Source organism: Gallinula chloropus (assembly GCF_964237585.1).
Source record: "Gallinula chloropus genome assembly, chromosome: 6".
NCBI lineage: Eukaryota > Metazoa > Chordata > Aves > Gruiformes > Rallidae > Gallinula > Gallinula chloropus.
Genome location: NC_140091.1, coordinates 17,909,212 through 17,921,796, shown reverse-complemented (window position 1 = coordinate 17,921,796; position 12,585 = coordinate 17,909,212). Strand labels below are relative to the sequence as shown.

Below are 12,585 nucleotides of genomic sequence, written 5' to 3'. Positions count from 1 at the left end.
AAGGGAGGTTGGAAACCAAGAGTTTTGTGTCATCTAATTTTTCTAACAGTTCTAGAAAAGACATGCTCAAAGTTCATTTTTAGAAAAGACATACATTTAAGTCTTGAAAAATTACCGTACTTGTGATTAAATCTAGATTATAAATTAACATATTTACCTCATTATATCAGAAAGATTGCCTCAAGTATCAAGAATTTTTCGTTCTTGACTGATGCAGTATTTCACTATTGTATGGAAACAACTCATCAAAAATAGATTTGGGGTATGGGTTGGAGTTCAGTTGCAAACACTTGATCACCTTAATGATGGGTTTCCAGTTCAAGAATTGTCCATTCCCCTTGAGGGGATGAACAGTCTTCAGATGAAAAGCTTGCCACTGTAATGCTTGCTGAAGAATCATCAAGTGGAGACATTAGTTCAGTCCACCTACTGAATGTGTCAACTTGTGATGTACCCTGAGGATTTGAACCATCTCGTGCCAGAAACAGCGTCTGATTGATAAGACATTGTGCTAAGTTAAGGTCTTCAGGAACAGAGTTTTTGAAACCTATGTTTGAGTCCTGCTCAGATAACAGCTGCCTGAGAAGAGTCCAGTCCTGTTCTGCAAACTGCTGATCTTCAAAATCCACATCTAGAACTGCTGTTTCTGAATCCATCCTCTGCTCAATTGCTTCTCCAACATCCATCTCATATATTGGAGAAAGGGTTTTTGAAGGCCGATGTTCATACATGCAGGTTTGTCCCATTGTGTCATAATCATCTATGTCTCCTGAAATAATTCACAATACTGTACAATGTAAAAATTGCAGATGATCTTCCCCTCAGGGCTGTGTAGAACAACATTTAACTCATTCAGGAAGGACAATCCAACCAGGTTAAAAAAGGGGGGGGGGATGGTGGGTTATACAAAATCAACAAAATTTGAGGCATTTATTTCCTATATAAAAAACAAAGTGTGATTTATAAATTAAGTTAAAGCAGCAATCACCACTGGTAATTAACAGTAACCTCCATAATTAAGTTTCTGATACAGAAAATGACAATGTAAATATACACTTAATGCACATGAAATTTCTCATTTACTACATAAATTAAATTTAGACCAGGACGTGCATGGAGGGAATTAATAGAGAATGATTACTGAATGGTGACGTAAGCTGGGTCAGCTTAGCAGAGAATTAAAAACAAAATCGTTTTTCCACAGGCTTTTTTCTCCACTGCACATGCAAGGGCAGCTGCAGGCAAGGGCAAGCGAACTTAAAAAAAAGTACAACTTTTAATGTCTTCTTGTTCTGTGGTCTGGCTGAACACAGATCATCGGCATTTCATTACTCCTGAATACACAATAGTTGTAATCAACACTATTGTATATTTTTGATGGTATAAACAGACTGAATTGTCGGTATAAAGAAGACAAAACACCAAACAACTAGACAAGTATTCATCTAGCTACGTGAAACAAGTTAGAACATTTCTGTATATAAGCATCAGTTCTAAGTATAATCTCTCTTTCAGGAAATAAGCTTTTACTGGTAAAATTTAGAATTTTAGACATCTCATAAGTTCTAGAGTTCAAACCTGCTCCCACTGACGTATATGGCAAATATTCAGTTATATTCAATGGGAGAAGGATCCAAATTTGTGTATAATATATAAATAAATAGATTACAACAATAATGCATATAGCTGTTAAGGTAAACAGTTCAGTGCGCTTTAGTTAAGGTTATTACTGTAGTTATTGCACATCCCATTCAGACATACTACATGTTGTCAAGCAGACAAAACAAATACTGATTCCATCAAAAGCTGATGCTGTCAATGTTAGATTGGATCAAAAGTTACTGAAGTAGAGACACTGCATCCAATCTTTGCATTACATAAAATCTTTTTCCTGTAGTCAAGTTTCTCATTGAACAGCAGGGTATTGGCAGATATTTCAGACAGAGCAGCATTCTCTACCCAAATGAAATACTTAGAAATTATTTAAATTTAATATAGTTTCAGACAAAATTACTTCAGGATTCAATCCCAGACAAATTGCCAAAGATTCCCCTATTAATTGGGTTTTGAATGACTGAATGTTTCTATTTCTGTACATTACCTGGAAGTAAATCAGTATTAGCGTATTCAGTAGTTGCTGGTTGACTGTCTCTCACTTGACCTTCCTGAGTCAGTATTTGATTCTTACTGGCTTCTACAGGTTTTGCAGAGCTGCTCTTTTGCACATCAGAATTAGCTTCTCTCTGATGAAGATTCAAATGACATGGTCTTTCTTGAGATTTTGCATCATTGTCTGAATATTTATTGCACTGGTGAAATTCACTGCCCACCTCATTCTTCATATTTACTTTTTGTTTTTCTCCTGGACATGGACTAGCGGCTGAATGTACTTTCTCTAGACAATTTTGTTCCATCATTGAAGCACCTTGATTCTCCTTCCCTGGGATTTCAGTGCCATGATGTATTTCACTTTCATCCAATCTATTGTCTCTATACGTATGCTGTTGGCGATCCAGGAATCCATCTTCGATTTCCAGTGAGTATTTTGAATATAAAGTCTTTCCGTGGTGCTCTTGAGAAACACCGTCAAATACTTCTGAAGGAGTAAGACCATCTATTGAAAGCTGACGTGAAGTAGGTGTTTCCACTTTATCATCAGATCCCAGTTCTTCACATTCATCTACTGAAAGTAAAACAGATCGTTTGAAATTCTTAGTTTTAGAAAACTCTTGACTTGCAGTATCATTTTCTGTTGCATCTTCAAAACCTAAATTATCAATTCCTTGGAATTTTTGCTTAGGAACATTTGATGGAGGAAAGTTTGCTGCAACATTCTCTGCTTCAGATCGATCATCTTCTGTTTCATCAGCAGAAGAAGAAACTTGGTCTGCTTCCTGAGTAAACTGTGCATTGCCAAAAGTAGAACTTTTGCTTTCTCTAGTATTGGATCTTGCAGTTTCTTGATGGGACCAAATTTCAGGTCTTTTTCTTGGTATTTCATCATCACTCGTTGAATTAACACGGAACAGATCAGAACCCTCTTTTTTCATTTTCACTTCTATTCTTAGGCTGCTGTCATACATTTTTAATTCCTCGGGTGTACTTGTGTCACTGCTGCTTCTTCCAAGAAAATCGTGGCATAACATAGTGCTGCATTTAGAAATGCCTCTTTCATTGGATCCTTCGTCATCCTGAGAGCCTCCAGCATCATAATCCTCTGATCTTGGTTTTATATCATCAGAGGATGTGGTTGCACTGCCAGTATCTGATTCAGGACTCTCTTTTGGATCTAGGGCACCAGCATTCCAGTGGTCCACAAAGGGAATTTCTGCATTTTCAGGGTTTTCTGGCATTTCTGTAGGATCTATAGGCTCTGTGTAACTAGGTGAACATTTTTCTGTTATTTGCTCTGTGGAACATTCTGAAAGATCATCCAAATCCGCTGTAACTGATTTGCATTCAGTCAAAGCTGATGTATCACACAGCTCATCAGCTGTAAGAAATCCCTCCATCTGAATCTGAGGAGATGATGTTCCATCCTCTTCGTTGGTGGTTGTTCTGGAAAAGCTTGGTAAAGCATTTTCCCCATAGTTAAGATCGGTTTCAGTGTTTAATTTGTCACTTTGTTCAGTAGAGACTGAATGTTTCACCAGTTCTCCTGAAACAGCTGCCTTTTGATTGGTTTCGTTGGAAAAGTCTGAGTATCCATCACTGGAAGACTGTGCATGACAGTGAAGTTCAGCTTTATCATAATCTTTATCTTTAATCTGTTCAATTCCAGGCTGATCTCCACAGATTTGTCTTGCTTCCATTTCATTCTGCAGCGAAACATGCAGTTTAGAAACAGTTTCTTCTGTAATTAGGGGAGAAGAACGTTCAGATTGCATTTTATGTTCTGCATTTTCAGAAGGATCTGGTAATTTTTGTTTATCAGGTTGAAGGGGTGCCAGCAGTTTATCTTTGCTGCCACTTTCCATCACAGATTTCAGAGATTCACTTGGCTTTGCAGCACAGCATTCACTATTGTCACGAAGCTGACCTGCCACAGTGTCAGACGTGGTTTTTTCAAGTTTCTGCCCCAAGCTTTTGTGCTCAGAGGTGTGACCATTCTTCTGGACAACAGGAGATTCACACCTTGAATGTTTTTGGGCAGTGGACTGAGATTTTAATACAGATTGCCCAGTTGGTTTTGATTTTAGGTCTTTATTATTGATAATCTCAGCATGCTTTGACGAAGCCTGAGTTTTAGGTGTTATTTTTGCAGTGGTTTTTGCTACAGGTGCTTGTGACTGCTTAACACTCTTCTTGTTGGCTGAAGCATGTTTTTCTGGAAGTGTTGTCTGAACCAGATGTTGTAAAACATTTTTTTCTTCATTATGTTTTGGAGACATTCCCGATTTCAGTGAATTTGGTGATTCCCCCTGAGGTCCTAGCAAATAGTAAAAAGAAAAAGACTATGAAGGTTGTATGTGTCAGTCAGAGGGTATGAATTGAATTTACGTTAGCTTTTGTGGTGAAGCAAGTTACACAACTTTCCATGTAACTAAGGGTTGTCAGGCTTGATAAAGAATTGAGATCTTAAACAACAGAGATCTTAAACAACAGACAAAAATATCATCTTGCACTTTCATGTCATCATTAAAACTAAAACTGGCACAGTTCACAGACTATCCGTACAGGAATTGCTTCAACCTGTAACTGAAGTACAATGGAGTAGAAAGCAGCAGCCATCGAATAAGTGCATAGAAACACTGAACAGTAGCTTTGCACAGGAAGTGATGAGTACTGTATTTGATTTATATTGTAAAGGAAATTAAAGTAGGCAGAGAATAATTACATTAGCTATAATGTGATTAGAATACCAGAATTAATGTCCCTTCTTGGTCAGAAAACACTGTAAGATCTTTAATGAACACAAATTGACAGGACCTGTATGTTCTATATCATAATGCATTTAAGATAACTTGAATGTTCTTCCCCCCTCCCAATTGAGTGCCAAGTTCAAATGGGATTAAAAAGAGCTCCATCCTTAACACTTTGTATCTTTTCAAAAGCAGGATCTAAAATGTTGTTTCCTATACTTGATATAAATAGCTGTTGAAATCAGTTATTCTTTTGTGGGGTAGGTCAGTATCACTAGTGCTGCTTCTAGTAGGGATCACCAAAAAAAGGGAGACAAACTAGTAGTTCATAAAGAAGTCTGCAGTCCAAATCTTTGATGCATATTATAAATGCTTGCCCTACAGAATTCCTGTTGAACTCAGTCACGGTTCCAAGTGCAGAAGCGCACGGGATCATCAAATAAAAGACTCTGTAAAGCAGATTAAACAAACAGAAGAAAACACCAACTGGCAGTGAGGACCATCTTTTAAATAAATTTCAAAGCTGACAAACATTCATTTGCATTTTAGAGTTCAGGACTGTCACCAAGTGAACCAGGGAAAACAAACAGAAGTGGTTAAAAGATTCTGCCAAATACTTGCACAAAAAAAGAAAAAAGACAAAGCTTTACATAATAATGGCAGAGCAACTCATTGCTGTATGAAACTTTACCATGGTTCTTGGGAGAATTGGTAGATGTGTTTTGAGCCCTTTGCTGTGCTGAAGAATTGCTACTTGCATTCCCTTTTTTCTTTAAAACAGCTTGTACATTTTGTTCATTGCACCCTTTTCCAGTTGATTTTTTTGTCAGGCTGCAAAGAAATTATTATATCTATTATTTTCAAGTTTAGGATCTAGCAATGTTTAATTATACTTAAGCAACATGTGTTTTAATATGCAGACACATATAAACATTAAAAATGCTATCTAAAAGGTATATGTTTTGAAACTAAAATCTATATGTATTTACATATAATTTTATATATATACACATATCTAGGTGACCAGTTTCACAATTTCAGTGCTTCAGCTCTCTTACTGTCCAGTTTAATCTAAACTATCCCAGAAACACTATATTTACAACACCTTGTGTAGTCATTAACTGTTCCAAGTTTGCAGAATTCTGAATGGCATATAACAGTTTAAGAAATGATTAGCATGAAACAATCTGACAGAAAAGCCAAACCAATTTTACCTTTACAATGTTTCCAATAGCTAACTCAAATTCTTTCTGAAAGTATGCAGTAGACATCCATTCTCAGATTAAAAACTACATGTTGACTTACCAGAACATTTATAGCTCACCTGAAAGCTTTTTCACAAGCAGATACAAACACACATACATATAGATCTGTAAAGCAGCTTATCTTGATTTGTAACATACCTGCTTGTTGTGACAGTAGCTTCAACCTCAGTCTTTTTTTTTTTGTTGGTGACTCCGTTTGATGTCTTCACAGATGACTTTGTTTTCACTATTATAAAGCAAATTCAAAGTTAATTATGGGGAAATGCATTGTATATAAGTACTGAAAAATTCTAATATGTGAAGAATACAGCATAGATGCTGTTACATGGCTATCAGTTGATCATAAAGTCAGTTAATAGAGGAGAAATTTAACATTCTTATCTCAAGTTAATATTAATGTACAGGGGAAGAAAGTGACCTTTATCAATCTATAGTGATTTTTTTTTTTTACACCTCCCCAGGCTGGTTTTCAGTGTATGACCAGCCTGGGGCAAATCAGAAGGGGACTTTGAAATAATAAAAAAGTATTACCAGTCTGTTTTTTTTCCTCTTCTACCAATTTATCATCTTTGAGTTCTTCTGTTTGTTCACTAGCAGTCTGGGTATCTATGTTGGAATTTGCTGGCTTGCTGGAAGTTCCTGCTGCAGTCACTAAGGAGGGAGATTCCTTCCCTGTGGTTTTTTTCAATGGTTTTGTTTTGATCTGCACACTTGGGGTTACTGTCAGCACTTTTGGTCTGGCACCTGCAGTTTTTCCTTCATGGTTCTTTAGTCCTTTGCTACTTCCTGAATTTTTTTGTCCACTTGCAGATGATGTCTTTTCTGTATCTTGCTTGGTAAGAAGCATGCTTTCAGCCTTCACACTTCCATTATTTTCTATTTTTGTCTTTATAACAGCTCTAGCCTTTGGTGAAGCAGCTTTTTCCCCAGGTTTTGAATCCTTAGTCATTTTGGAAACTACTTTTTTGCCATCTTTCCCCTTTACGTCATCATGCTTTGAAGCCTTATTAACAGTGTTTCTGTTGGTACTTGATGTATGTCCAGATGCTCCTAATCCATCAGATTTCATTTTATCCTGATTAGTGGAAGAATCTCCCCAGGAATCTTTCCTGCTGTTTTCTGTCCAGGAAGTATTCCTTATACCAACAAATTCAGTAACAGATTTGTTTAGCTAGGAAAAAAAAAAAGCATCAGGAAAAACCCCAAAATACAAACACAGAATACATATGTAACAGCAAACTACACATATTTTTTCATTTCTGAAACACAGATACTTTATAAGTGGCACATGAATCTAAAGGAACAAGATTAAATGTAGAAATAATAATTTTTAAAAGAGCTCAGATTGCTGGCTTGCAGAGGTATGAAAGTACCAGAAATAACTAGTACTTAGTAAATCTCATGTGAAATACTGCTCTATACAGAGGATATAGAAATATCCAAGTAGAATTTTATTTTGTACAGACTAGTCTGTCATATTTAACTTGTTAGTGTCTGCAGAAGTAAGAAAACTCTCTTGTATGTGCATAGCTTCCAAGAGGACTATGAATTCTTACGAACACAAACCCAAAACCTAATTTATAATACATGTGATGATTTTAACCATTACCAGCAGTGCATCAGCCAGGTAAGTGACAATAGTAATTCTCTCAGGTAAAGATAGATACTGAAACATGGAGAATTAAGTACATGAAATGGAATCTTTGTGATACCAATGTCACCACAGTGCATCCAAGACCATAAAATCATGTGAAACCAATACCTTTTTTCTACCAAATACTAACAAACTTTTGAGTGGGAGTGTCAATGGAAGTTATTGAGGGCACTGAAAAGTGTTTTTTCAGGGCATGGAGTGTAATAGACCCGGTGCAGCGGTGGCTTGTGATAATAGCAGAGCTTCATTAGCTCAGTAGCAAACTATTTGCTCTGGGAAACAGATGAGTTTCATTACATAGCAACAGGGGAATGTGAGATTCTGAACACAAATTCTTGTCTTTTATTTGAGCTTATCGGCTTGAAATTGTAGCAGAGCACAGGCTGAGCCCAGGATGTGTCCTGTAATGGACATTACTGATTCTGCAGGAGTAACAGTTCACCAAACAAACAGACTTTTCAAAAGCAAGTTCCATTAAATAGTATGACAAATTAATACTGAATTTAAAGCCCATGATGAAAAAAGCTTTGTTTGCAAGCTTCAGGAGTGTTTTAAATGTTTGGATGTACATGTTTACCTGAGAACTAGTGAATACAGGTTTTTTGCCAAGTCTTCGGTCATCACCCTTGTCAAATGCAGCTATAAAAGTAACAAACAGTTTCTTTACTATTTAGTGAGGAGCAAGGGAGACAGAAAACAATCCAGCCTACTTGATAACATCATCTGAGATCTTGGGTTCCTGTAATTATTCTAGGAGGGCTAATTCTGGCAACATGGCAAATGTTAAGTGGAAATACATGGGTTTATGTTCAGAATAAAAAATGTGGTATCTGTAATGAGGTCACATGGCCATAAGCAAGTTGTTTAACTCTTCTGTTTCCCCACTTCCATAGTAAGACACACTTTGGTTTATCCAAGCTTAGCTCACTTGAAGCTTGCAGTGCACTGAGACCTTTGAAAGTGTACACAATTTACCAAAAAGACCCTCAAATTTAAAGTACTAATGACTTAAGTGATGTACTCTAATTTATAGAATATTTATTTATACTATTTTAAGAAAAGATTACATTGAAGTAAATTATCTTAATTTCCAAAAGTAGTAAAGCCAAAATACCTAAATGTACACAGTAAGATCATAGTGCCTCTTTAGATGGCATGCAGCATGATGTCATGAGAGTTATCCCTGTGATTGTCATGTGGAATTTTCAGGCAGTGAATGCCCTTTTTTTTTTACTGGTTGACTAGGAGAGGGAAGCATTTTTCAATAAAGCCTTTAAATCAATTATGCTTGTGGAATACAAAAAGGATATTTATAGACACTGTACAGACCCAGAATCAATAAGGTTTCATTTTTGTTTGCATTAATGTTTCAGCTGAAAAAAGATTCTGCAAAAAATGTATTAAAAAATTAAAGCATTCAGTGCCTCATATTCAGACATACTATTTATACATACCAAAAATGTATCCATGTGTAACACAAACAAAAATTCTGCTAAATTCTTACTGAAAGTGCTTAAAATAATTTTTATATAGGTCTGTAAAAAAATCACACAAAAGGTATGCTAAAAATGGCACCCCAGGGATCTAATCCTTTTTCTAGCAATGACTCTGCACATTAATACATACCAATATATTAAGACAAAATCCATATAAACTTGTGCCTAAGAAAACACAAGACATGAATGAATGAAAAAACCCACAATATCATCTATCATATTTTGGCAATTTTCCTGCTCTATTGTAGCCTTCTAATCCTACATAGGTTAAATCTGTAGAAGATAACTTAAATCAACTTTAATCTTAAAGATTTCTGGTGGTGGTTTATCTTAGACATACTTCACCTGATTAAAATTACCCATTCTGTGAATTCAGTGATCACTTCGCCTCTAATTAAAACCAGACAGTTTATGCAAACATTTGAGCCTACCTGTTTACATATAAAATGTATGGTAGCTCTGAGAAAACAAAACAATTTCTGGCAAGATGGAGTTTGGACAACTAAGGCACACCTTAGTCTAAAATATTTTTTGTATTGAAAGCACTACTGCAAAACAGCCTAATTATTATTTACAATAAGGACATGATCATCCTAAAAGTAAAACACCCTGAAACAATAATCACCCTTGTTTCTAAAGCCAGCTCCTCAGTTTCTGCAGGATTCTATAATCCAGAAGGAGGTCAAAAACCTGTTTTGTACAGTAGCAGTGGATCGTTATTTGACTTCATCCCTAAATCATGCTTAGAAAGACTGTCACTGCATCTTTCTCTCAGCACGGAATCGTAGAATAAAATTTTGATCCATCCATAAGTGAAAACAATTTCATAACTATCAGATAGCTACTAATGTCTTTTTTAGACACCAAAATGTTTATTTCTGCTTTGACTCAAAAGTGATCTGATTTTAGAGAAGCCTTCACCACATTCTTCCCTTTCATAACACTGTACTGTCTGTCAAAGCGAATATTCAACCGTAACCTGAACTCCATCATCAGTTCCACAGGCTCAGAATACTTGTGTACTTCAAAACCAAGAAACATGCAGAACAAAACCTCCTTTTTGCTGGAAGTGCTGCCCGTTAAAAATGTTGAGAAAATACTATGCAGCTCCTTAGGGGCTCTCTGCAGCAGCACACACGGTATCACAATACCAGTCAACTGTGAAGTCAAGCTCTCTGCATTTACTCAGGGTGCACAAGATAAGCATTATGCAAGAGACAAGTGATATTTATACAATATGTAAAAAATGATGAAGGATAGAAACTGAATTCACAGAATGGGTAATCTGCTTTGTGCAAATGTAATTCGTCCACAGCACTTATCTCCTTAAAAATGAGACCGATAAGGGTTTTAATCCTACTGCAGTATTTTCAGTAATTTAGAGCAGCTGTAAATAAGAACAAAATCAATCTACATGGTCTTGGTTCCTATTACATACAGTCCTAAAAAGAAAAGCAGGGAAGATTTTTCACAGAAAAGGACTTAGTGATTTCCATGTTTGAATCTAGCTAGGCATGCTATGCTGCTCCTATTCTAAAATACCACTTCAAAGCCCTACAGCATTGCAAATTTTGCTTTTTATATCTGGCTGTACAATACCACCTACATTTTATCTACTAAACAGACTGCTAAAAAATTCTAATGCCATTTGATGCCACCAGACATACCTGCTTGTATTTTCTGTTGATGGTCTGGCCTCATCAGCTTCCAGCTTTCTGTGTGACGAACAGCATAAAAAGACTGAACCAGGAAGACCCAGAGCTTATCACGCAGAGCCTGGATCTTGCACGTAAAACCCTGTGTTCAAGTAACAAATCAGCAGCTGGCGAGGGGCATATTGTCATAGCAACCAGTCATTATTCCTTTCAGAATCTACTTACTCCCTAAGCTAGATCAATGATGTCATCACTTATATTTTATAATGGCCTAGTAGATGGAGATGCTGGTTTTGAAGGATTATTCCCCACCACAGTAATTTTTACAATACTTTAAAACCAAGTCACTGCAAGGCATACTGCAGCACTAGAAAACACCATATTGCTCTTTTTCTCCTTCCTTTTCTATTTTTTTTTTCTGCTGTATTTTAATGAACCCCATAATAGCTCTTTACTGTCAGCTGTGTCACAACAAGGTCAAATACTCTAGGGAAAAATAATGTATCTGATTAAATTTTCATTGCTTTTACCAAGAAGATCTACAATAGCACCAGATTGCTGTAATTCATTTTGCATTTATTTTTCATTCTTTGCTTGTAGCATCATTTTGGATTTTAATCAGTATGGCATATTATTCATGAATTATCTCCAGCATTGTAGTCAACCACAGCTTAAATATCATTATTTAGATGGTGTGTAATATACCGTGTACACTTGCACACAGAGACTGACACCTCCCCCATCCCAAAAACAAACACCAGATTAAGAGGCAGCCCTTGCTTCAGAGGACAGTCTTAAACAAAAGCAAATGTAGCTGTGTCTTCTATAAAAAGGGGAAAAAAGATACACAGAGAAAGAATAAGCTCTCTTCACTTGTCAGCTTAAGGTAAGGTAACATTTTGATAAGTTCTTCCCCATCACAACTTTAAAGTGACAGTAAAGAACAACAGAGCAATGGTGCCCATGGGACTCACATTCTCAGACACAGTAATTTTTTTATTGTCATAGATAGGGTTTCTCTTTGAAAGAAAAAAAGTGTTAATATCCAGCAAACAAATGCCAGCATTTTCTTCACTCCCAACAGGGCCTTGGATTTATGCAGATGCTTTGCTGCGTGACCCCAATTGTAGGGCTGAGCCACCTGAGCTCAAACCACATCATCTGATTTGAACCATTACATGAAACAATACCAGAACAGTTGTTTTTCTATAAACACTGCATATTGAAAAACCTACCATCTCCTTCACATTTGTGGAGTCCAACAACGTATCCACAGCTACAAGAAGAAAGCAGCTATTTTCATTATTAATACTTTTTTCAATTGCATTAAAAATTAGCTCTAGAAGGTCAGGTTTGCTGCTCATTGCCTGTGCCTGAGGAAACAACAAAAGGCAGGCATTTAAAATAAGAGAGTGTACTTCATGTGCAAAAGCATTACTGAGCAGAGAGGGTCTGCTGTCACACTGTGCATGGTATTCCAAAGCTGAGCATCTTCCTTTGTGTCCGTTCCATTACCCCACCCCTGCCCAGGCCTCATCCTGAGGACTCTCACTAACCCAACTTTTGGGAACAAGCACACTCTGATGAATTTTCAGCTACGTGCAGCTTGAGATTCAAAGACAGAATGTTCTAACATCTCCCTATTTATTTTTT

General features: G+C 36.5%; 1 protein-coding gene across 1 annotated transcript in view; it reads right to left on the bottom strand.

Moving 5' to 3' along the window:
- Nucleotides 1-299: 299 nt before the first annotated feature.
- The window catches only part of BTBD8 (BTB domain containing 8), a gene marked incomplete at both ends in the record, with an annotated part of 34,434 nt that continues 22,148 nt past the window's right edge, over nucleotides 300-12,585 (bottom strand). The window contains 8 exons of the mRNA XM_084266566.1: nucleotides 300-769; nucleotides 2,102-4,429; nucleotides 5,554-5,693; nucleotides 6,266-6,353; nucleotides 6,659-7,298; nucleotides 8,359-8,420; nucleotides 10,945-11,074; nucleotides 12,168-12,305. Of these exons, the coding sequence (XP_084122692.1) occupies nucleotides 300-769; nucleotides 2,102-4,429; nucleotides 5,554-5,693; nucleotides 6,266-6,353; nucleotides 6,659-7,298; nucleotides 8,359-8,420; nucleotides 10,945-11,074; nucleotides 12,168-12,305 (3,996 nt within the window). The remainder of the gene's footprint in view (nucleotides 770-2,101; nucleotides 4,430-5,553; nucleotides 5,694-6,265; nucleotides 6,354-6,658; nucleotides 7,299-8,358; nucleotides 8,421-10,944; nucleotides 11,075-12,167; nucleotides 12,306-12,585) is intronic.